The sequence below is a fragment of the Nothobranchius furzeri genome, chromosome 15 (genome assembly GCF_043380555.1).
Source record: "Nothobranchius furzeri strain GRZ-AD chromosome 15, NfurGRZ-RIMD1, whole genome shotgun sequence".
Classification (NCBI taxonomy): Eukaryota; Metazoa; Chordata; class Actinopteri; order Cyprinodontiformes; family Nothobranchiidae; genus Nothobranchius; species Nothobranchius furzeri.
In genome coordinates, this window is record NC_091755.1 from 55012820 (window position 1) to 55036871 (window position 24052).

The following is a 24052-nucleotide window of genomic DNA, read 5'->3' on the forward strand; positions in this document are numbered from 1 at the left end:
ATTTCATAAATGAAAGAATTACAGTTAAAGTAACTTTCTATGGACAATCATCATCGCCCCCCGAAGACAAATGAATGGTCAATTGATGATGTCACATAAGCCCCGCCCCTTCAGGACTTAAAAGGTCAAGTTTTACTGGGAAATTTTCCAAAATTTGCCCTTTCAAATAATCATCCCAAATTTGTATCAGGTAACTGAAGACAAGTTGGGGTTGCTTGGCGTCACTTTATGGGAGTTTTATGCAGAAGGCGGGGCTGTGGCGGCGCGGCGAACTCAGGCGTACCACTTAGGCCTTACGTTTGCCTCCCATTTCGTCATTTCTAGAGATATCGCCACGAAACTTCTTGTGAGTGATCCTAGTCCGGCCCCCCAAAAAATCTGATGTGACATTCCGGTGGGCGTGGTCTATTTGCTGAAATAGCGCCCCCTAGGACCATTAAAACTGACAGCCCCAAGCCATGCTTTGACTGAGGATTACGAAATGTGGTACACTAATGTGGTGTCTCAGGACCTACAAAAAAGTCTCTTGGAGCCAAGTGCAAAGTCGCACAGGAAGTCGGCCATTTTGGTCCAAGTGCGTGATTTAGTGGTTTTCGCACACGTTGTTTGGAGAGTGATGCTCCGTCGCCCTTTTCACCAATCGCCTTCACACTTCTGCTATATACTCTTAAGACATAGATGAAAAAATTCAACCGTCGGATTTTAAATAAGTATAAAGGTGTGGGCGTGGCTAAGCCTCAAACTCTGACTTGTCGCCACGCCACTCTTTTTTTCACAGCTCCCTATTGGACTCCTTTTATCCAATCACCACCAAACAGTGGCAAATAGCAGCAGACAAGTTGAGGTCACTAGGTCTATAGTACTGGCAGGTTTCGAATAAAGGCGGGGCTTTGGGAGCATGGCGAAATTCGCCATCACGCCATGGAAATACGTTTGTCTCTCATTTCTTCAATCATTGTGACATTGCCACACAATTTCTGATGAGTGATCCTACTCTGACCCCTAATATAATTGGACAGCTGAAGTTTGTGGGCGTGGCCTATTTTCCAAAACAGTGCCCCCTAGGACTATTAAAACAGTCAGCCCCAAGCCATGCTTTGACTGAGGATCACAAAATTTGGCACACTAATGTAGTGTCTCAGGACCTACAAAAAAGTCTCTTGGAGCCAAGCGCAATGTCGCACAGGAGGTCGGCCATTTTGGTGCAATTACTCAATTTAGTGGTTTTCGCACACGTTATAAGGAGAATGATATCTCCTCGCCCTTTCCACCGATCACCTTCAAACTCCTGCTATATACTCTTAAGACATAGAGGAAAAAATTCAACCGTCGGATTTTAAATAAGTATAAAGGTATGGGCGTGGCTAAGCCTCAAACTTTGACCAGTCGCCATTACTTTATTTGACTTAATAACTCCCATGTGCATGATCAGATCAATTTCATACTTTGTCTGTGTGATCACTGACCACATCTGAAGACAGTGACAATGTGGACAGCTGACATCACCTAAGCCCCGCCCCCTGACTAAAGGAAGTCTATTGTTTTATGGTGAACTGCCCATATTTGTCCCCTCTAATTTAGTCAAGATGACACTAAGGTCATGCACTGTCTTCATGATGTTGTAATGACCATTCAGATCTGATAGCTTTTCAGAAAGTGAGGGGCTTTGATGCCATGGCGATTTCTGGCGTGACGCTGTGACCTTACGTTTGACTGTAACTTCCACAAACAGCCTCCGATTTGCCCGAGACTGAACATCACATCACCAGTGTGGTAAAGATAGAGTATCTCCTAGGGGTGAGACATGTAATGGTGGGCTCAGAAGGGATGCTGAGTCAGGGTGAGGTGTGGACGAGGAGGCCTTTCACGGTTTCCGGTGTTGGGGTGGCTGACTTTCTGTTCCGACAGGCATGCCCTGATGCCCTCGGCTGCCGGCCAGGATGGAGAAGCGCGGAGCCAGGTTTGGAGAGCGTCGGGGATGGAGCGGAGGGGGTGCTGAAGGAGGGCGAGCAGCTTCGCTGCGAGGGCCGAACGACGCTGCTTGCAGCTTTAATTAGGCCCGAGCAGCGAAAGCGCTGCGAAGGCCTCTTGTTTTTGCTCTGATTATTATTATTTTTTGTTATTCCGTGCCCCCTTTGAACAGCTTTTTGGGGACCTTAACATACCCCAAAACTCACAATATTTTGCACACTTGTCAGGCCTGGTGAAAAATTTGATATTTTAAAGGTCCCAAAAAAATCGCAAAGAAAATGGCTGAACAGCGCCCCCTACAAAGTGAAAAAAACCCCTCTCCATAAAGCTTAGTTTATCGTACAGTTATGAAATTTGGTACACTTGTAGTACTCAACAGTCCGCACAGAAAAGTCTCTTGCAACCATGGTCAATATCAAACAGGAAGTCGGCCATTTTGGGTTGAAATGGCGATTTTTTGCCGTTTTTGCCGTTTTTAGGGTCCGTTTCTGATTGGATTGCTCGATCATTTTTCGCACGATCGTCTCAAAAATTGTGTAAAATTGCTCAGAAGGGATGGGCGAACAAAATGAGATAAGGATTCTGAGTTTTCGTATATGTTGAAGGGGCGGAGCCAGGCCTCGAAGTTTGACTACTCGCCAAAAATATTTAAATTGCTATAACTTCATAACTGAATGGAATAGAGTTACCAAACTTTCTGTGGTCATTCGTCATCCACCCACAAAGTAAATTGAAAGGTCGGATGATGACATCACACAAGCCCCGCCCCCTCAGGACCAAAAAGATCAAGTTTTACTGTGAAAGGTCCCAAATTGCCCCATTTCACTTAATCACCACAAATTTGTAGCTGGTAACTCAAGACAAGTGGGGGTTGCTTGGCGTCACTTTATGGGAGTTTTCGGCAGAGGGCGGGGCTGTGGTGGCGCGGCGAATTCAGGCGTACCGCCTTGGCCTTACGTTTGCCTCCCATTTCGTCATTTCCAAAGATATCGTCACGAAACTTCTTGTGAGTGATCCTAGTCCGGCCCCCCAAAAGATCTGATGTGAACATCTGGTGGGCGTGGCCTATTTTCTGAAATAGCGCCCCCTAGGACCATTAAAACTATTAGCCCCAAGCCATGCTTTGACTGAGGATTACGAAATTTGGTACACTAATGTGGTGTCTCAGGACCTACAAAAAAGTCTCTTGGAGTCAAGTTCAAAGTCGCACAGGAAGTCGGCCATTTTGGATCAAGTACGCGATTTAGTGGTTTTCGCACACGTTGTTTGGAGAGTGATGCTCCGTCGCCCTTTTCACCAATCTCCTTCAAACTTCTGCTATATACCCTTAAGACATAGGGGAAAAAATTCAACCGTCGGATTTTTCAAAAGTTGAAAGGTGTGGGCGTGGCTAAGCCTCAAACTTTGACCTGTCGCCACGCTACTCTTTTTTTCACAGCTCCCTACTGGACTCCTTTTACCCAATCACCAGGATTCTGTGGCAAACAGCAGTAGACAAGTTGAGGTTACTTGGTCTCCAGTACTGGCAGGTTTTGAAAAAAGGCGGGGCTTTGGGACCATGGCGAAAATCGCCATCACGCCATGGAAATACGTTTGTCTCTCATTTCTTCAGTTATCGTGATATTGCTACGAAACTTCTGGTGAGTGATCCTAGTCTGAGCTCCAAGAGAAATAGACAGCTGAATTTTGTGGGCGTGGCCTATGTTTTGAAATAGCGCCCCCTAGGACCATTTAAACTATTAGCCCCAAGCCATGCTTTGACTGAGGATTACGAAATTTGGTACACTAATGTGGTGTCTCAGGACCTACAAAAAAGTCTCTTGGAGTCAAGTTCAAAGTCGCACAGGAAGTCGGCCATTTTGGATCAAGTACGCGATTTAGTGGTTTTCGCACACGTTGTTTGGAGAGTGATGCTCCGTCGCCCTTTTCACCAATCTCCTTCAAACTTCTGCTATATACCCTTAAGACATAGGGGAAAAAATTTAACCGTAGGATTTTTCAAAAGTTGAAAGGTGTGGGCGTGGCTAAGCCTCAAACTTTGACCTGTCGCCACGCTACTCTTTTTTTCACAGCTCCCTACTGGACTCCTTTTACCCAATCACCAGGATTCTGTGGCAAACAGCAGTAGACAAGTTGAGGTTACTTGGTCTCCAGTACTGGCAGGTTTTGAAAAAAGGCGGGGCTTTGGGACCATGGCGAAAATCGCCATCACGCCATGGAAATACGTTTGTCTCATTTCTTCAGTTATCGTGATATTGCTACGAAACTTCTGGTGAGTGATCCTAGTCTGAGCTCCAAGAGAAATAGACAGCTGAAGTTTGTGGGCGTGGCCTATATTCTTAAATAGCGCCCCCTAGAGCCATTAAAACTTTCAGCCCCAAGCCATGCTTTGACTGAGGATTACGAAATTTGGTACACTAATGTGGGGTCTCAGGACCTACAAAAAAGTCTCTTGGAGCCAAGCGTAAAGTCGCACAGGAAGTCGGCCATTTTGGTGCAAGTACGTGATTTAGTGGTTTTCGCACACATTGTTTGGAGAGTGATGCTCCGTCGCCCTTTTCACCAATCACCTTCAAACTTCTGCAATACACTCTTAAGACATAGGGGAAAAAATTCAACCGTCGGATTTTTCAAAAGTTGAAAGGTGTGGGCGTGGCTAAGCCTCAAACGTTGACCTTTCGCCATTACTTTACTTGACTTAATAACTCCCATGTGCATGATCAGATCTTTTTCGAACTTTGTCTGTGTGATCATTGACCATATCTGTAAACAATGACAATGTGGACAGCTGACATCACCTAAGCCCCGCCCCCTGACTACAGGAATTTATTTTTTATGCTGAAATGCCCATATTTGTCCCCTCTAATTTAGTCAACATGACCCTAAGGTCATGCACTGTCTTCATGATGCTGTAATGACCATTCAGATCTGATAGCTTTCCAGAAAGGGAGGGGCTTTGATGCCATGGCGAATTCTGGCGTAACGCCGTAATCTTAATATTCAATTTAATGGTGAGCTCAGAGGGGATGCTGAGTCAGGGTGAGGTGCAGACTAGGAGGCCATTCGCGGTTTCTGGTGTCGGGGTGGTTGACGTTTCTGTTCTGTCAGACGTGCACTGGTGCGACGGCAGACCGGAGCGGCGCGGAGCTGCGAGGGCCGAACGACGCTGCTTGCAGCTTTAATTATTTTTTGTTATTCCGTGCCCCCTTTGAACAGCTTTTTGGGGACCTTAACATACCCCAAAACTCACAATATTTTGCACACTTGTCAGGCCTGGTGAAAAATTTGATATTTTAAAGGTCCCAAAAAAATCGCAAAGAAAATGGCTGAACAGCGCCCCCTACAAAGTGAAAAAAACCCCTCTCCATAAAGCTTAGTTTATCGTACAGTTATGAAATTTGGTACACTTGTAGTACTCAACAGTCCGCACAGAAAAGTCTCTTGCAACCATGGTCAATATGAAACAGGAAGTCGGCCATTTTGGGTTGAAATGGCGATTTTTTGCCGTTTTTGCCGTTTTTAGGGTCCGTTTCTGATTGGATTGCTCGATCATTTTTCGCACGATCGTCTCAAAAATTGTGTAAAATTGCTCAGAAGGGATGGGCGAACAAAATGAGATAAGGATTCTGAGTTTTCGTATATGTTGAAGGGGCGGAGCCAGGCCTCGAAGTTTGACTACTCGCCAAAAATATTTAAATTGCTATAACTTCATAACTGAATGGAATAGAGTTACCAAACTTTCTGTGGTCATTCGTCATCCACCCACAAAGTAAATTGAATGGTCGGATGATGACATCACACAAGCCCCGCCCCCTCAGGACCAAAAAGATCAAGTTTTACTGTGAAAGGTCCCAAATTGCCCCATTTCACTTAATCACCACAAATTTGTAGCTGGTAACTCAAGACAAGTGGGGGTTGCTTGGCGTCACTTTATGGGAGTTTTCGGCAGAGGGCAGGGCTGTGGCGGCGCGGCGAATTCAGGCGTACCGCCTTGGCCTTACGTTTGCCTCCCATTTCGTCATTTCCAAAGATATCGTCACGAAACTTCTTGTGAGTGATCCTAGTCCGGCCCCCCAAAAGATCTGATGTGAACATCTGGTGGGCGTGGCCTATTTTCTGAAATAGCGCCCCCTAGGACCATTAAAACTGTCAGCCCCAAGCCATGCTTTGACTGAGGATTACGAAATTTGGTACACTAATGTGGTGTCTCAGGACCTACAAAAAAGTCTCTTGAAGCCAAGTGCAAAGTCGCACAGGAAGTCGGCCATTTTGGTCCAAGTGCGCGATTTAGTGGTTTTCACACACGTTGTTTGGAGAGTGATACTCCGTCGCCCTTTTCACCAATCACTTTCAAACTTCTGCTATATAGTCTTAAGACATAGAGGAAAAAATTCAACCGTCGGATTTTAAATAAGTATAAAGGTGTGGGCGTGGCTAAGCCTCAAACTTTGACCTTTCGCCACGCCACTCTTTTTTTCACAGCTCCTTATTGGACTCCTTTTACCCAATCACCAGGAATCTCTGGTAAATAGCAGCAGGCAAGTTGAGGTCACTTGGTCTTCAGTACTGGAAGGTTTTGCAAAAAGGCGGGGCTTTGGGAGCATGGCGAAATTCGCCATCACGCCATGGAAATACGTTTGCCTCTCATTTCTTCATTTATCGTGATATCACCTCGACCATTGTTGTGAGTGATCCTAGTCTGACCCCCAATAGAAAAGGTCAGCTTAAGTTTGTGGGCGTGGCCTATTTTCTGTATTAGCGCCCCCTAGGACCATTAAAACTGTCAGCCCCAAGCCATGCTTTGACTGAGGATTACGAAATTTGGTACACTAATGTGGTGTCTCAGGACCTACAAAAAAGTCTCTTGGAGCCAAGTGCAAAGTCGCACAGGAAGTCGGCCATTTTGGTCCAAGTGCGCGATTTAGTGGTTTTCACACACGTTGTTTGGAGAGTGATGCTCCGTCGCCCTTTTCACCAATCGCCTTCGAGCTTCTGCTATATACTCTTAAGACATAGAGGAAAAAATTCAACCGTCGGATTTTAAATAAGTATAAAGGTGTGGGCGTGGCTAAGCCTCAAACTTTGACCTTTCGCCACGCCACTCTTTTTTTCACAGCTCCCTATTGGACTCCTTTTACCCAATCACCTGGAATCTCTGGTAAATAGCAGCTGACAAGTTGAGGTCACTTGGTCTACAGTACTGGCAGGTTTTGAAAAAAGGCGGGGCTTTGGGAGCATGGCGAAATTCGCCATCACGCCATGGCAATACGTTTGCCTCTCATTTCTTCAATTATCGTGACATCGCCACAAAATGTCTGGTGAGTGATCCTAGTCTGACCCCCAATAGAAATGGGCATCTGAGATTTGTGGGCGTGGCCTATATTCTGAAATAGCGCCCCCTAGGACCATTAAAACTGTCAGCCCCAAGACAAGGTTTGACTGAGGATTACGAAAATTGGTACACTCATGTAGGGTCTCTGGCCCTACAAAAAAGTCTCTTGGAGCCAAGCGCAATTTCGCACAGGAGGTCGGCCATTTTGGTCCAAGTACTCGATTTAGTGGTTTTCGCACACGTTGTTTGGACATTGATGGCCCGTTGCCCTTTACACCGATCACCTTCAAACTTATGCTATGTACTTTTAAGTCAAAGGGGAAAAAATTCAACCGTCGGATTTTAAATAAGTATAAAGGTGTGGGCGTGGCTAAGCCTCAAACTTTGACCTTTCGCCATGACATTACTTGACTTAATAACTCCCATGTGCATGATCAGATCTAATTCAAACTTTGTCTGTGTGATCACTGACCACATCTCAAGACAACGACAATGTGGACAGCTGACATCACCTAAGCCCCGCCCCCTGACAACAGGAAGTCTATTGTTTTATGGTGAAATGCCCATATTTGTCCCCTCTAATTTAATGAAAATGACACTCAGGTCATACAGTGTCTTCATGATGTTTTAAAGACCATTCAGATCTGATAGCTTTCCAGAAAGGGAGGGGCTTTGATGCCATGGTGAATGCTGGCGTGACGCCATGACCTTACATTTGACTGTAACTTCCACAAACGGCCTCCGATTTGCCCGAAACTGAATATGGCAATGAACAATCATGCCCTTTAGCCAATGAGGCACAAACGGTTGGTGAATGTTATATAATGTCACCAAAGCTGACCTCAATGGGACTTTTCTGTAGTTGGTCACAGCGCCACCTAGATAACGTTATCCTTCGATAACTTTAAAAAACATGGTCAGAATAGCATTAAAGTTGGTCACTGTCATCACACCACCAGTGTGGTAAAGATAGAGGATTCCCTAGTGGTGAGACATAAAATATAATGGTGGGCTCAAAGGGGATGCTGAGTCAGGGTGAGTTGCGGACAAGGTGGCCGTTAGCAGTTTCTGGTGTTGGGGTGGTCGACGTTTGTGTTCTGCGGACGTGCCCTGGTGCCCCGGGCTGCCGGCCAGGCCGGAGCGGCGCGGAGCTGCGAGGGCCGAACGACGCTGCTTGCAGCTTTAATTACGCTTTCTTTCTTTCTTTTTTCTTCCGCGTCTTTGACTGGCCTTTAGGGGGTCTTAGCATATCCAAAAAGTCACCAAATTCTGGCCCAATATTGAAAGTGCGTGAAATTTACGTATTTCACTGGCAATGTGAAAGTTCATAAAAGAATGGCTGAACAGCGCCCCCTAGAAAGTGAAAAATACCCCTCTCCATAAAGCTTAGTTTATCGTACAGTTATGAAATTTGGTACACTTGTAGAACTCAACAATACGCACAGAAAAGCCTCTTGCATCCATGGTCAATATCAAACAGGAAGTCGGCCATTTTGGACTAAAGTGGCCATTTTGACCCTGTTTCGGCCATTTCTTGGGTCTATATTTGGTTGAACAGTTGGGTCATTTTTCGCACGATCGTCTCAAAAATAGTGTGCGATCGAACAGAAGCGACGGACGATTAAAATGAGACAATAAAATTGACTTTTCGTAAATACTGAAGGGGCGGGACCAGGCCTCAAAGTTCGAGCACTCGCCAAAAAAATTCAAATTGCTATAATTTCATAAATGAAAGAATTACAGTTAAAGTAACTTTCTATGGACAATCATCATCGCCCCCCGAAGACAAATGAATGGTCAATTGATGATGTCACATAAGCCCCGCCCCTTCAGGACTTAAAAGGTCAAGTTTTACTGGGAAATTTTCCAAAATTTGCCCTTTCAAATAATCATCCCAAATTTGTATCAGGTAACTGAAGACAAGTTGGGGTTGCTTGGCGTCACTTTATGGGAGTTTTCTGCAGAAGGCGGGGCTGTGGCGGCGCGGCGAACTCAGGCGTACCACTTAGGCCTTACGTTTGCCTCCCATTTCGTCATTTCTAGAGATATCGCCACAAAACTTCTTGTGAGTGATGCTAGTCCGGCCCCCCAAAAAATCTGATGTGACATTCCGGTGGGCGTGGTCTATTTGCTGAAATAGCGCCCCCTAGGACCATTAAAACTGACAGCCCCAAGCCATGCTTTGACTGAGGATTACGAAATGTGGTACACTAATGTGGTGTCTCAGGACCTACAAAAAAGTCTCTTGGAGCCAAGTGCAAAGTCGCACAGGAAGTCGGCCATTTTTGTCCAAGTGCGTGATTTAGTGGTTTTCGCACACGTTGTTTGGAGAGTGATGCTCCGTCGCCCTTTTCACCAATCGCCTTCACACTTCTGCTATATACTCTTAAGACATAGATGAAAAAATTCAACCGTCGGATTTTAAATAAGTATAAAGGTGTGGGCGTGGCTAAGCCTCAAACTCTGACTTGTCGCCACGCCACTCTTTTTTTCACAGCTCCCTATTGGACTCCTTTTATCCAATCACCACCAAACAGTGGCAAATAGCAGCAGACAAGTTGAGGTCACTAGGTCTATAGTACTGGCAGGTTTCGAATAAAGGCGGGGCTTTGGGAGCATGGCGAAATTCGCCATCACGCCATGGAAATACGTTTGTCTCTCATTTCTTCAATCATTGTGACATTGCCACACAATTTCTGATGAGTGATCCTACTCTGACCCCTAATATAATTGGACAGCTGAAGTTTGTGGGCGTGGCCTATTTTCCAAAACAGTGCCCCCTAGGACCATTAAAACAGTCAGCCCCAAGCCATGCTTTGACTGAGGATCACAAAATTTGGCACACTAATGTAGTGTCTCAGGACCTACAAAAAAGTCTCTTGGAGCCAAGCGCAATGTCGCACAGGAGGTCGGCCATTTTGGTGCAATTACTCAATTTAGTGGTTTTCGCACACGTTATAAGGAGAATGATATCTCCTCGCCTTTTCCACCGATCACCTTCAAACTCCTGCTATATACTCTTAAGACATAGAGGAAAAAATTCAACCGTCGGATTTTAAATAAGTATAAAGGTATGGGCGTGGCTAAGCCTCAAACTTTGACCAGTCGCCATTACTTTATTTGACTTAATAACTCCCATGTGCATGATCAGATCAATTTCATACTTTGTCTGTGTGATCACTGACCACATCTGAAGACAGTGACAATGTGGACAGCTGACATCACCTAAGCCCCGCCCCCTGACTAAAGGAAGTCTATTGTTTTATGGTGAACTGCCCATATTTGTCCCCTCTAATTTAGTCAAGATGACACTAAGGTCATGCACTGTCTTCATGATGTTGTAATGACCATTCAGATCTGATAGCTTTTCAGAAAGTGAGGGGCTTTGATGCCATGGCGATTTCTGGCGTGACGCTGTGACCTTACGTTTGACTGTAACTTCCACAAACATCCTCCGATTTGCCCGAGACTGAACATCACATCACCAGTGTGGTAAAGATAGAGTATCTCCTAGGGGTGAGACATGTAATGGTGGGCTCAGAAGGGATGCTGAGTCAGGGTGAGGTGTGGACGAGGAGGCCTTTCACGGTTTCCGGTGTTGGGGTGGCTGACTTTCTGTTCCGACAGGCATGCCCTGATGCCCTCGGCTGCCGGCCAGGATGGAGAAGCGCGGAGCCGGGTTTGGAGAGCGTCGGGGATGGAGCGGAGGGGGTGCTGAAGGAGGGTGAGCAGCTTCGCTGCGAGGGCCGAACGACGCTGCTTGCAGCTTTAATTAGGCCCGAGCAGTGAAGCTGCGAAGGCCTATTGTATCTGCTCCGTTTCTTCTTATTATTATTCTTTTTTCTTCCGCGTCTTTGAATGGCCTTTAGGGGGTCTTAGCATATCCAAAAAGTCACCAAATTCTGGCCCAATATAGAAAGTGCGTGAAATTTACGTATTTCACTGGCGATGTGAAAGTTCGTCAAAAAGTGACTGAACAGCGCCCCCTAGAAAGTGAAAAATACCCCTCTCCATAAAGCTTAGTTTATCGTACAGTTATGAAATTTGGTATACTTGTAGTACTCAACAGTCCGCACAGAAAAGTCTCTTGCAACCATGGTCAATATCAAACAGGAAGTCGGCCATTTTGGAGTAAAGTGGCCATTTTGACCCCGTTTTGGCCATTTCTAGGGTCTATATTTGGTTGAACAGTTTGGTCATTTTTCGCACCATCGTCTCAAAAATTGTGCGAGATCGAACAGAATCGATGGACGATTCAAATGAGACAATAAAATTGACTTTTCGTAAATACTGAAGGGGCGGGGCCAGGCCTCAAAGTTCGAACACTCGCCAAAAAAATTCAAATTGCTATAATTTCATAAATGAAAGAATTACGGTTAAAGAAATGTTCTGTGGACAATTGTCATCGCCCTCCGAAGACAAATGAATGGTCGATTGATGATGTCACATAAGCCCCGCCCCCTCAGGACTTAAAAGGTCAAGTTTTACTGGGAAATTTTCCAAAATTCGCCCTTTCCAATAATCACCCCAAATTTGTAGCGGGTAACTGAAGACAAGTTGGGGTTGCTTGGCTTCACTTTATGGGAGTTTTCTGCAGAAGGCGGGGCTGTGGCGGCGCGGCGAATTCAGGCGTACCACTTAGGCCTTACGTTTGCCTCCCATTTCGTCATTTCTAGAGATATCGCCACGAAGCTTCTTGTGAGTGATCCTAGTCTGGCCCCCCAAAAGATCTGATGTGAAATTCCGGTGGGCGTGGTCTATTTTCTGAAATAGCGCCCCCTAGGACCATTAAAACTGACAGCCCCAAGCCATGCTTTGACTGAGGATTACGAAATTTGGTACACTAATGTGGTGTCTCAGGACCTACAAAAAAGTCTCTTGGAGCCAAGTGCATTGTCGCACAGGAAGTCGGCCATTTTGGTCCAAGTGCGCAATTTAGTGGTTTTCGCACACGTTGTTTGGAGAGTGATGCTCCGTCGCCCTTTTCACCAATTGCCTTCACACTTCGGCTACATACTCTTAACACATAGATGAAAAAATTCAACCGTCGGATTTTAAATAAGTATAAAGGTGTGGGCGTGGCTAAGCCTCAAACTTTGACCTGTCGCCACGCCACTCTTTTTTTTCACAGCTCCCTATTGGACTCCTTTTAACCAATCACCACCAAACAGTGGCGAATAGCAGCAGACAAGTTGAGGTCACTTGGTCTATAGTACTGGCAGGTTTCGAATAAAGGCGGGGCTTTGGAAGAATGGCGAAATTCGCCATCACGACATGGAAATACGTTTGTCTCTCATTTCTTCAGTCATTGTGACATCGCCATACAAGTTCTGATGAGTGATCCTACTCTGACCCCTAATAGAATTGGACAGCTGAAGTTTGTGGGCGTGGCCTATTTTCTGAAACAGCGCCCCCTAGGACCATTAAAACAGTCAGCCCCAAGCCATGCTTTGACTGAGGATCACAAAATTTGGCACACTAATGTAGTGTACCAGGACCTACAAAAAAGTCTCTTGGAGCCAAGCACAATGTCGCACAGGAGGTCGGCCATTTTGGTCCAAGTACTCAATTTAGTGGTTTTCGCACACGTTATTAGGAGAATGATATCTCCTCGCCCTTTCCACCGATCACCTTCAAACCTCTGCTATATACTCTTAAGACATAGAGGAAAAAATTCAACCGTCGGATTTTAAATAAGTATAAAGGTGTGGGCGTGGCTAAGCCTCAAACTTTGACCAGTCGCCATTACCTTATTTGACTTAACAACTCCCATGTGCATGATCAGATCAATTTCATACTTTGTCTGTGTGATCACTGACCACATCTGAAGACAGTGACAATGTGGACAGCTGACATCACCTAAGCCCCGCCCCCTGACTACAGGAAGTCAACTGTTTTATGGTGAAATGCCCATATTTGTTCCCTCTAATTTAGTCAAGATGACACTAAGGTCATGCACTGTCTTCATGATGTTGTAATGACCATTCAGATCTGATAGCTTTTCAGAAAGGCAGGGGCTTTGATGCCATGGCGATTTCTGACGTGACACTGTGACCTTACGTTTGACTGTAACTTCCACAAACAGCCTCCGACTTGCCCGAGACTGAACATCGCATCACCAGTGTGGTAAAGATAGAGTATCTCCTAGTGGTGAGACGTGTAATGGTGGGCTCAGAGGGGATGCTGAGTCAGGGTAAGGTGTGGACGAGGAGGCCGTTCACGGTTTCTGGTGTCGGGGTGGTTGACTTTCTGTTCCGCCAGACGTTCCCTGGTGCCCCCGGCTGCCGGCCAGGACGGAGAAGCGCGGAGCTGGGTTTGGAGAGCGTCGGGGATGGAGCGGAGGGGGTGCGGAAGGAGGGCGAGCAGCTTCGCTGCGAGGGCCGAACGACGCTGCTTGCAGCTTTAATTATTATTATTATTCTTTTTTCTTCCGCGTCTTTGGGTGGCCTTTAGGGGGTCTTAGCATATCCAAAAAGTCACCAAATTCTGGCTCAATATAGAAAGTGCGTGAAATTTACGTATTTCACTGGCGATGTGAAAGTTCATAAAAAAGTGGCTCGACAGTGCCCCCTAGAAAGTGAAAAATACCCCTCTCCATAAAGCTTAGTTTATCGTACAGTTATGAAATTTGGTATACTGATAATACTCAACAGTCCGCACAGAAAAGCCTCTTGCAACCATGGTCAATATAAAACAGGAAGTCGGCCATTTTGGGTTGAAATGAGGATTTTTAGCCGTTTTGGCCAATTCTAGGGTCTATATTTGGTTGAACAGTTTGGTCATTTTTCGCACCATCGTCTCAAAAATAGTGCGAGATCGAACAGAAGCGATGGACGATTCAAATGAGACAATAAAATTGACTTTTCGTAAATACTGAAGGGGCGGGGCCAGGCCTCAAAGTTCGAGCACTCGCCAAAAAAATTCAAATTGCTATAATTTCACAAATGAAAGAATTACAGTTAAAACAATTTCTAAGGACAATTGCCATCGCCCCCCGAAGACAAATGAATGGTCGATAGATGATGTCACACAAGCCCCGCCCCCTCAGGACTTAAAAGGTCAAGTTTTACTGGGAAATTTTCCAAAATTCGCCCTTTCAAATAATCACCCCAAATTTGTAGCAGGTAACTGAAGACAAGTTGGGGTTGCTTGGCGTCACTTTATGGGAGTTTTCTGCAGAAGGCGGGGCTGTGGCGGCGCGGCGAAGTCAGGCGTACCGCTTAGGCCTTACGTTTGCCTCCCATTTCGTCATTTCTAAAGATATCGCCACAAAACTTCTTGGGAGTGATCCTAGTCTTGCCCCCCAAAAAATGTGATGTGAAAATCCTGTGGGCGTGGCCTATTTTCTGAAATAGCGCCCTCTAGGACCATTAAAACTGTCAGCCCCAAGCCAGGCTTTGACTGAGGATTACGAAATTTGGTACACTAATGTGGTGTCTCAGGACCTACAAAAAAGTCTCTTGGAGCCAAGCACCAAGTCGCACAGGAAGTCGGCCATTTTGGTCCAAGTACTCGATTTAGTGGTTTTCGCACACGTTGTTTGGAGAGTGTTGCACCATCGCCCTTTTCACCAATCACCTTCAAACATCTGCTATACACTCTTAAGACATAGATGAAAAAATTCAACCGTCGGATTTTAAATAAGTATAAAGGTGTGGGCGTGGCTAAGCCTCAAACTTTGACCTGTCGCCACGCCACTCTTTTTTTCACAGCTCCCTATTGGACTCCTTTTAACCAATCACCAGCAATCACTGGCAAATAGCAGCAGACAAGTTGAGGTCACTTGGTTTATAGTACTGGCAGGTTTCGAATAAAGGCGGGGCTTTGGGAGCATGGCGAAATTCACCATCACGCCATGGAAATACGTTTGTCTCTCATTTCTTCAATCATTGTTACATCACCACACAATTTCTGATGAGTGATCTTACTCTGACCCCTAATAGAATTGGACAGCTGAAGTTTGTGGGCGTGGCCTATTTTCTGAAATAGCGCCCCCTAGGACCATTAAAACTATCAGCCCCAAGCCATGCTTTGACTGAGGATCACGAAATTTGGCACACTAATGTAGTGTCTCAGGACCTACAAAAAAGTCTCTTGGAGCCAAGTCCAATGTCGCACAGGAGGTCGGCCATTTTGGTCCAAGTACTCGATTTAGTGGTTTTCCCACACGTTATTAGGAGAATGATGTCTCGTCGTCCTTTCCACCGATCACCTTCAAACTCCTGCTATATACTCTTAAGACATAGAGGAAAAAATTCAACCGTCGGATTTTAAATAAGTATAAAGGTGTGGGCGTGGCTAAGCCTCAAACTTTGACCAGTCGCCATTACGTTACTTGACTTAATAACTCCCATGTGCATGATCAGATCAATTTCAAACTTTGTCTGTGTGATCACTGACCACATCTGAAGACAGTGACAATGTGGACAGCTGACATCACCTAAGCCCCGCCCCCTGACTACAGGAAGTCTACTGTTTTATGGTGAAATGCCCATATTTGTCCCCTCTAATTTAGTCAACATGACACTAAGGTCATGCACTGTCTTCATGATGTTGTAATGACCATTCAGATCTGATAGCTTTTCAGAAAGGGAGGGGCTTTGATGCCATGGCGATTTCTGGCGTGAAGCTGTGACCTTACGTTTGACTGTAACTTCCACAAACAGCCTCCGATTTGCCCGAGACTGAACATCACATCACCAGTGTGGTAAAGATAGAGTATCTCCTAGTGGTGAGACGTGTAATGGTGGGCTCAGAGGGGATGCTGAGTCAGGGTGAGGTGTGGACGAGGAGGCCATTCACGGTTTCTGGTGTCGGGGTGGTTGACTGTCTGTTCTGCCAGACGTGCCCTGGTGCTCCCGGCTGCCGGCCAGGATGGAGAAGTGCAGAGCTGGGTTTGGAGAGCGTCGGGGATGGAGCGGAGGGGGTGCGGAAGGAGGGCGAGCTGCTTCGCTGCGAGGGCCGAACGACGCTGCTTGCAGCTTTAATTTTTCTTTATTATTATTTTTTGTTATTCTCGTGCCCCTTTGAACGGCTTTTTGGGGACCTTAGCATACCCCAAAACTCACAATATTTTGCAAACTTGTCAGGCCTGGTGAAAAATTTGATATTTTAAAGGTCACAAAAAAATCGCACAGAAAATGACTGAACAGCGCCCCCTAGAAAGTGAAAAAAAACCCTCTCCATAAAGCTTAGTTTATTGTACAGTTATGAAATTTGGTACACTTGTAGTACTCAATAGTCCGCACAGAAAAGTCTCTTGCAAGCATGGTCAATATCAAACAGGAAGTCGGCCATTTTGGGTTGAAATGGCGATTTTTTGCCGTTTTTGCCGTTTTTAGGGTCCGTTTCTGATTGGATTGCTCGATCATTTTTCGCACGATCGTCTCAAAAATTGTGTAAAATTGCTAAGAAGGGATGGGCGAACAAAATGAAATGAGAATTCTGAGTTTTCGTATATGTTGAAGGGGCGGGGCCAGGCCTCGAAGTTTGACTACTCGCCAAAAATATTTAAATTGCTATAACTTCATAACTGAATGGAATAGAGTTACCAAACTTTCTGTGGTCATTCGTCATCCACCCACAAAGTTAATTGAATGGTCGGATGATGACATCACACAAGTCCCGCCCCCTCAGGACCAAAAAGATCAAGTTTTACTGTGAAAGGTCCCAAATTGCCCCATTTCACTTAATCACCACAAATTTGTAGCTGGTAACTCAAGACAAGTGGGGGTTGCTTGGCGTCACTTTATGGGAGTTTTCGGCAGAGGGCGGGGCTGTGGCGGCGCGGCGAATTCAGGCGTACCGCCGTGGCCTTACGTTTGCCTCCCATTTCGTCATTTCCAAAGATATCGTCACGAAACTTCTTGTGAGTGATCCTAGTCCGGCCCCCCAAAAGATCTGATGTGAACATCTGGTGGGCGTGGCCTATTTTCTGAAATAGCGCCCCCTAGGACCATTAAAACTGTCAGCCCCAAGCCATGCTTTGACTGAGGATTACGAAATTTGGTACACTAATGTGGTGTCTCAGGACCTACAAAAAAGTCTCTTGGAGCCAAGTGCAAAGTCGCACAGGAAGTCGGCCATTTTGGTCCAAGTGCGCGATTTAGTGGTTTTCACACACGTTGTTTGGAGAGTGATACTCCGTCGCCCTTTTCACCAATCACTTTCAAACTTCTGCTATATAGTCTTACGACATAGAGGAAAAAATTCAACCGTCGGATTTTAAATAAGTATAAAGGTGTGGGCGTGGCTAAGCCTCAAACTTTGACCTTTCGCCACGCCACTCTTTTTTTCACAGCTCCTTATTGGACTCCTTTTACCCAATCACCAGGAATCTCTGGTAAATAGCAGCAGGCAAGTTGAGGTCACTTGGTCTCCAGTACTGGAAGGTTTTGAAAAAAGCGGGGCTTTGGGAGCATGGCGAAATTCGCCACCACGCCATGGAAATACGTTTGCCTCTCATTTCTTCATTTATCGTGATATCACCTCGACCATTGTTGTGAGTGATCCTAGTCTGACCCCCAATAGAAAAGGTCAGCTTAAGTTTGTGGGCGTGGCCTATTTTCTGTATTAGCGCCCCCTAGGACCATTAAAACTGTCAGCCCCAAGCCATGCTTTGACTGAGGATTACGAAATTTGGTACACTAATGTGGTGTCTCAGGACCTACAAAAAAGTCTCTTGGAGCCAAGTGCAAAGTCGCACAGGAAGTCGGCCATTTTGGTCCAAGTGCGCGATTTAGTGGTTTTCACACACGTTGTTTGGAGAGTGATGCTCCGTCGCCCTTTTCACCAATCGCCTTCGAGCTTCTGCTATATACTCTTAAGACATAGAGGAAAAAATTCAACCGTCGGATTTTAAATAAGTATAAAGGTGTGGGCGTGGCTAAGCCTCAAACTTTGACTTTTCGCCACGCCACTCTTTTTTTCACAGCTCCCTATTGGACTCCTTTTACCCAATCACCTGGAATCTCTGGTAAATAGCAGCTGACAAGTTGAGGTCACTTGGTCTACAGTACTGGCAGGTTTTGAAAAAAGGCGGGGCTTTGGGAGCATGGCGAAATTCGCCATCACGCCATGGCAATACGTTTGCCTCTCATTTCTTCAATTATCGTGACATCGCCACAAAATGTCTGGTGAGTGATCCTAGTCTGACCCCCAATAGAAATGGGCATCTGAGATTTGTGGGCGTGGCCTATATTCTGAAATAGCGCCCCCTAGGACCATTAAAACTGTCAGCCCCAAGACAAGGTTTGACTGAGGATTACGAAAATTGGTACACTCATGTAGGGTCTCTGGCCCTACAAAAAAGTCTCTTGGAGCCAAGCGCAATTTCGCACAGGAGGTCGGCCATTTTGGTCCAAGTACTCGATTTAGTGGTTTTCGCACACGTTGTTTGGACATTGATGGGCTGTTGCCCTTTACACCGATCACCTTCAAACTTATGCTATGTACTTTTAAGTCAAAGGGGAAAAAATTCAACCGTCGGATTTTAAATAAGTATAAAGGTGTGGGCGTGGCTAAGCCTCAAACTTTGACCTTTCGCCATGACATTACTTGACTTAATAACTCCCATGTGCATGATCAGATCTAATTCAAACTTTGTCTGTGTGATCACTGACCACATCTCAAGACAACGACAATGTGGACAGCTGACATCACCTAAGCCCCGCCCCCTGACAACAGGAAGTCTATTGTTTTATGGTGAAATGCCCATATTTGTCCCCTCTAATTTAATGAAAATGACACTCAGGTCATACAGTGTCTTCATGATGTTTTAAAGACCATTCAGATCTGATAGCTTTCCAGAAAGGGAGGGGCTTTGATGCCATGGTGAATGCTGGCGTGACGCCATGACCTTACATTTGACTGTAACTTCCACAAACGGCCTCCGATTTGCCCGAAACTGAATATGGCAATGAACAATCATGCCCTTTAGCCAATGAGGCACAAACGGTTGGTGAATGTTATATAATGTCACCAAAGCTGACCTCAATGGGACTTTTCTGTAGTTGGTCACAGCGCCACCTAGATAACGTTATCCTTCGATAACTTTAAAAAACATGGTCAGAATAGCATTAAAGTTGGTCACTGTCATCACACCACCAGTGTGGTAAAGATAGAGGATTCCCTAGTGGTGAGACATAAAATATAATGGTGGGCTCAAAGGGGATGCTGAGTCAGGGTGAGTTGCGGACAAGGTGGCCGTTAGCAGTTTCTGGTGTTGGGGTGGTCGACGTCTGTGTTCTGCGGACGTGCCCTGGTGCCCCGGGCTGCCGGCCAGGCCGGAGCGGCGCGGAGCTGCGAGGGCCGAACGACGCTGCTTGCAGCTTTAATTATATTTGTGTTTCTGTGAAACCCCAGAAGCCCCAGACCCCTTTACCAGAGGCTTGACTTGTTTTTCTTTGTGTACAGGGACATTTTTTTTACAGCGTATTGTTTCACAGGACGGATTTGCTCTCCTCCACTGGTCTCTGGTGACTAAACTTGACCCTCTTTTCGGCCTCATCTTATTGTTTTCTTCTTTGAATTTTCCATCTGTTGCCACCAGATGTAAACGGCAACATGAAGGAGAAAACAGTCAGAGTGGTCTGCAGGATCAGTGACTTCTTACCAAAAAACTAGATTTCTTTTTGGTTTAGTTTTTATTTTTGCTTTGACAACAAGACAAATATTTACAAGTCTTTGGTTTGTGAAATGATTTTCTTTATCTTATAGGAGCGTCATTGTATGAAATTCTCAGATGAAAATATTTATTTAGCTTGAATTAAAGATGCAGAACACATTTCTTTTAATAAAATAACTAAAACAATATTTTCCTTTCTGTTTCAAAAATGAAAACAGAGCGGAATACTTGGTGAACAGTGGTTGGTACGGGGGCGGGGCTTACATTTTGGCTGTTAGGAAACATCTTAAATATTTAAATGAAAAGTAAAATAAAATGCCCAACATGTTACAAACCGTATTGCCCCCAAAAGCTCCCCAAAGCTTAGTTTTCATTGTTTTTTGTTCTGGGTCAATAAAGGGTTAATGAACGTCTACATTCCTTCCAAGAGATTGAAACGGTCACCTAACCGCGCGAGCGCAGTGGCATACGGCACGCAGACAATGATGCTGTGAATGATACAATCTGCATTCTGTGGCTTGTGTGTTTTCCAGGAACGTCTGTTGCTCTCAGTGTTGCCAAGGCACGTTGCCATGGAGATGAAGGCTGACATCAGTGCCAAGAAGGAAGACATGATGTTTCATAAGATCTATATCCAGAAACACGACAATGTCAGGTGAGCCTGCGGTCCTTCTCGTGTGTGACACTTTCACCTGTCTGTGATTTAGGTGAGTTATTCTGAGGCGACTCGTTTACATTTACTCATTCAGAAAACACACACACACACTCACGCAAGCACACACACACACACACACACACACACACACACACACACACACACACACACACACACACACACACACACACACACACACAAAAGTCCATGAGACAAGGTCGGCTGGCCCAACTGTAATATTCGGGCTCATATAGTCAGAACTTTAAAGTTGGTTGTTTTCTATTTTTAGCTCAGAATGAAAGAATTGAACTCTACTTTTCTTTGCTTCAGTATTCTATTTGCAGACATCGAGGGTTTTACCAGCCTGGCGTCTCAGTGCACAGCCCAGGAGCTCGTCATGACCCTAAATGAACTCTTCGCCCGTTTCGACAAGCTGGCGTCGGTAAGGAAGCCGTCTCCAAATGAGTTGTACGGTGCCCCTTGTAGGACAAACTGGGGTCTCCGGAGAACAGATCCAGACTAAAATGTGTCTTGGACTGGGTCAAAAGTAGTCAGACCAAAACGCAGCAGGCTTCAGTACGCCTTCAAGCACCTCGTGATTTTCATCTTGAGAGGCGCTATAGAATTGATACTTTCTTCTTCTTCTTCAGGAAAAACGTTGGAAGAACGTTGGCAAGAAAGAGAAAACAATGATGCTGTAGTTTCCTTCTTATCTGAGCTTCTGATTCAGCTTTTCAACATCTCCTGATTCCTAAAGATTTAATATCCTCACAACTCTTATCCAGACATGATACTTTCTCATTTGACTTTTTCTGGTACCCAACTCCTTTTGGTCTGACAACTGTTTTTCTAATACCTGATGAAATGTGACCTAGAGTCTGACATCAGGATGTTTACCTGAGACCTAAGGATGCCTTAACGCAAACACTTCCTAGACGTTGAGGCGATTATGTTTAGAGCAGGAGGACTGTCTCTTTTCCTGATGTCTTCTGTCTCTTGTCTCAGGAGAATCACTGCCTGCGAATCAAAATCCTGGGTGATTGTTACTACTGTGTGTCCGGACTGCCTGAACCCCGGGCTGACCACGCCCACTGCTGCGTGGAGATGGGCGTCGACATGATCGAGGCCATCTCGTGAGTGAAATAAATATAAAATAGTTTTGCTGTTTGCATCGTTCCCCTTGTGTCAGAGACATCGGTGTGTGTGCAGGTTGGTACGCGAGGTGACGGGGGTCAACGTTAATATGCGCGTGGGCATTCACAGCGGACGCGTGCACTGTGGCGTGCTGGGACTCAGGAAGTGGCAGTTTGACGTGTGGTCAAACGATGTCACACTGGCCAATCACATGGAGGCGGGAGGCAAAGCAGGGTGAGGAAAAACAACAACCCAGCTTCACGTAAATCCAAAAATTATGTCGCTATTTTAGCTACAAGGTTATGAACATCACGTGCATTTGTAATTCTGTATGCTAGCATACGTTTCTAGGACAAAAGACAAGATTATTTCTTATGTAGCCTCCTCTTTGAGATGTTTTAGCCTCTATGTGTAAACAATGACCATAAGAACACCCTTTCATGGTCTTTTTTGGTCGATATCAGCCGAATCCACATCACCAAGGCCACATTGCAGTACCTGAATGGGGACTATGAGGTGGAGCCAGGTTTTGGAGGAGAGAGGAACGTGTACCTGAAGGAGAACAGCATCGAGACTTTTCTGGTCCTCGGCTGCAGCCAGAAACGGGTCAGTGCACCGATGCAAATACCTGAGGATCTCCTTTAGCTTAGTCAGGTGAAAAAGAAGGTTATGTTTTGAGCCATTCCATCTGTACCGGGTCGGCCCGGCCCGGGTAGCCCCAGTCGGCCCCAGCCTGGCCCGGTTGATTCCACACATCCTTGTCTTAAGCCCATGTGGGCTGATTCTACCCACCAATCAGAGGCTTGCTCTAATGGAAGGTGTGAATTTGCTGTCAGCAGTGGGTGTGTTGGCCCTGGTCGGCCTGAAGCAGACCCCCTCGAGAAGAGGGCTGAGAATGAGCCTTGGTTGGCCCGGAAAAATACCAGGCCACCCAGATATGTAAACAACCTACGCTACCCGGCCCGGGCCGACCCGGTACAGATGGGAATGGCCCACTAGAGTGGTGTTATGAAGGCAGCTCAATTCAAATCTGAGGTTTACAAGTACGTTTGTTTCTCTAGCATTAGTGGCAAGTCAAAGGAAGTAAATCAATTCTGTTTAAGATAGTTTTGTTGGAAACAAAATCATCGTAGCTTCTTCCTGTCAAACTGCAATTCAGATCAGAAAGATTTTTCTCCTTGTCTTTATTTTCCATGATTTGCTAAAAAGCTCAAATGAGCTATAGCAGCATGATGCAGAAGGATACTTTTTCAATATTTTCATGGGATTTCCTCTTGAACCAGAGAGAAAAAAATTGTGATTTCTTTGTAACTGACAAGCTTGTAAATGAAGTCCTCCAACCGCCTGTCTGGATCTTTGAATGGCGAGAAGGAAAAGCCAGATTCGCTGAGCGCTCTTAGTCACTCTCTGTGTGTTGTGTTGCATGAGAACAGTTGGTCAGGCCTTGGTGTTGTTCCCTCTGAGCAGAAGGACGAGAAGGCGATAATGGCGAAGCTGCAGCGGACGAGGGCCAACTCTAATGAGGGGCTGATGCCACGCTGGGTTCCTGACAGAACCTTCTCCAGAACCAAAGACTCCAAAGTCTTCAGACAAATGGTGAAGCCGGAGAGAAATATGTTTGGTGAAGGAGCTTTCCTCCCAGAGTTGTAATGTTGCTCGTTTTCCTTTCAGGGAATTGACGAGTCATCCAGTAAAGACAAGTAAGTTCTGGCTCTTTGCTCGGTCTGTTGCCTCCTGCTCAACTGAAGTATTTCATCTTTGTAAATGAACGTTTGCAGCCGGGGTGTTCAGGAGACCATGAACCCAGAGGATGAAGTAGATGAATTCCTGGGGAGAGCCATTGATGCACGTAGTATTGACCAGCTCAGAAAAGATCACGTCAAGAAGTTCCTGCTTACCTTCCAGACCTCCAGTCTGGAAAAGAAGGTGTGACTTAAAGGGTCATTTCTTTGGCTTATTATCCTCAAATGTTAAAGATGTTTAGAAATAAATAAAATAACGTTGCTTGGCTTTAGTGAGCAACTTTACTGAGGAAGTGTATTTTACTTGGTCGTTCACTGTGAGTTTCACATGCAGGCTGAACGTAACAACAGTCTTCTACCTGTTTCCTGCATTAGTTGTGATAGAAAACTGATGTTCGGGTCAGAAAAAGCCACACACATCTACATCACCCTGAAACTTAGCATTCATGAACTGACCCATCTAGGCTTGGGACGGGTCCGGTTGATTTAGCATCCAGGAGAGAGCAGAGCACGTCTCAGCTGGAAGCTAAATGTTATTCAAGGCAAGATGTTCCAATATCATGAATATTAAAGTGGCAGTGTGTAGTTTCCTG

General features: G+C 45.6%; 1 protein-coding gene across 3 annotated transcripts in view; it reads left to right on the top strand.

Moving 5' to 3' along the window:
- adcy6a (adenylate cyclase 6a) overlaps positions 1 to 24052 on the top strand; it is a 97432-nt gene that overhangs the window by 60674 nt on the left and 12706 nt on the right. For all 3 annotated transcript variants that reach the window (XM_054746100.2, XM_054746102.2, XM_015968377.3), the window contains exons 4-11: positions 20462 to 20583; positions 20914 to 21025; positions 21589 to 21716; positions 21793 to 21951; positions 22182 to 22323; positions 23185 to 23313; positions 23389 to 23417; positions 23496 to 23643. In XM_054746100.2, the coding sequence (XP_054602075.1) occupies positions 20462 to 20583; positions 20914 to 21025; positions 21589 to 21716; positions 21793 to 21951; positions 22182 to 22323; positions 23185 to 23313; positions 23389 to 23417; positions 23496 to 23643 (969 nt within the window). The remainder of the gene's footprint in view (positions 1 to 20461; positions 20584 to 20913; positions 21026 to 21588; positions 21717 to 21792; positions 21952 to 22181; positions 22324 to 23184; positions 23314 to 23388; positions 23418 to 23495; positions 23644 to 24052) is intronic.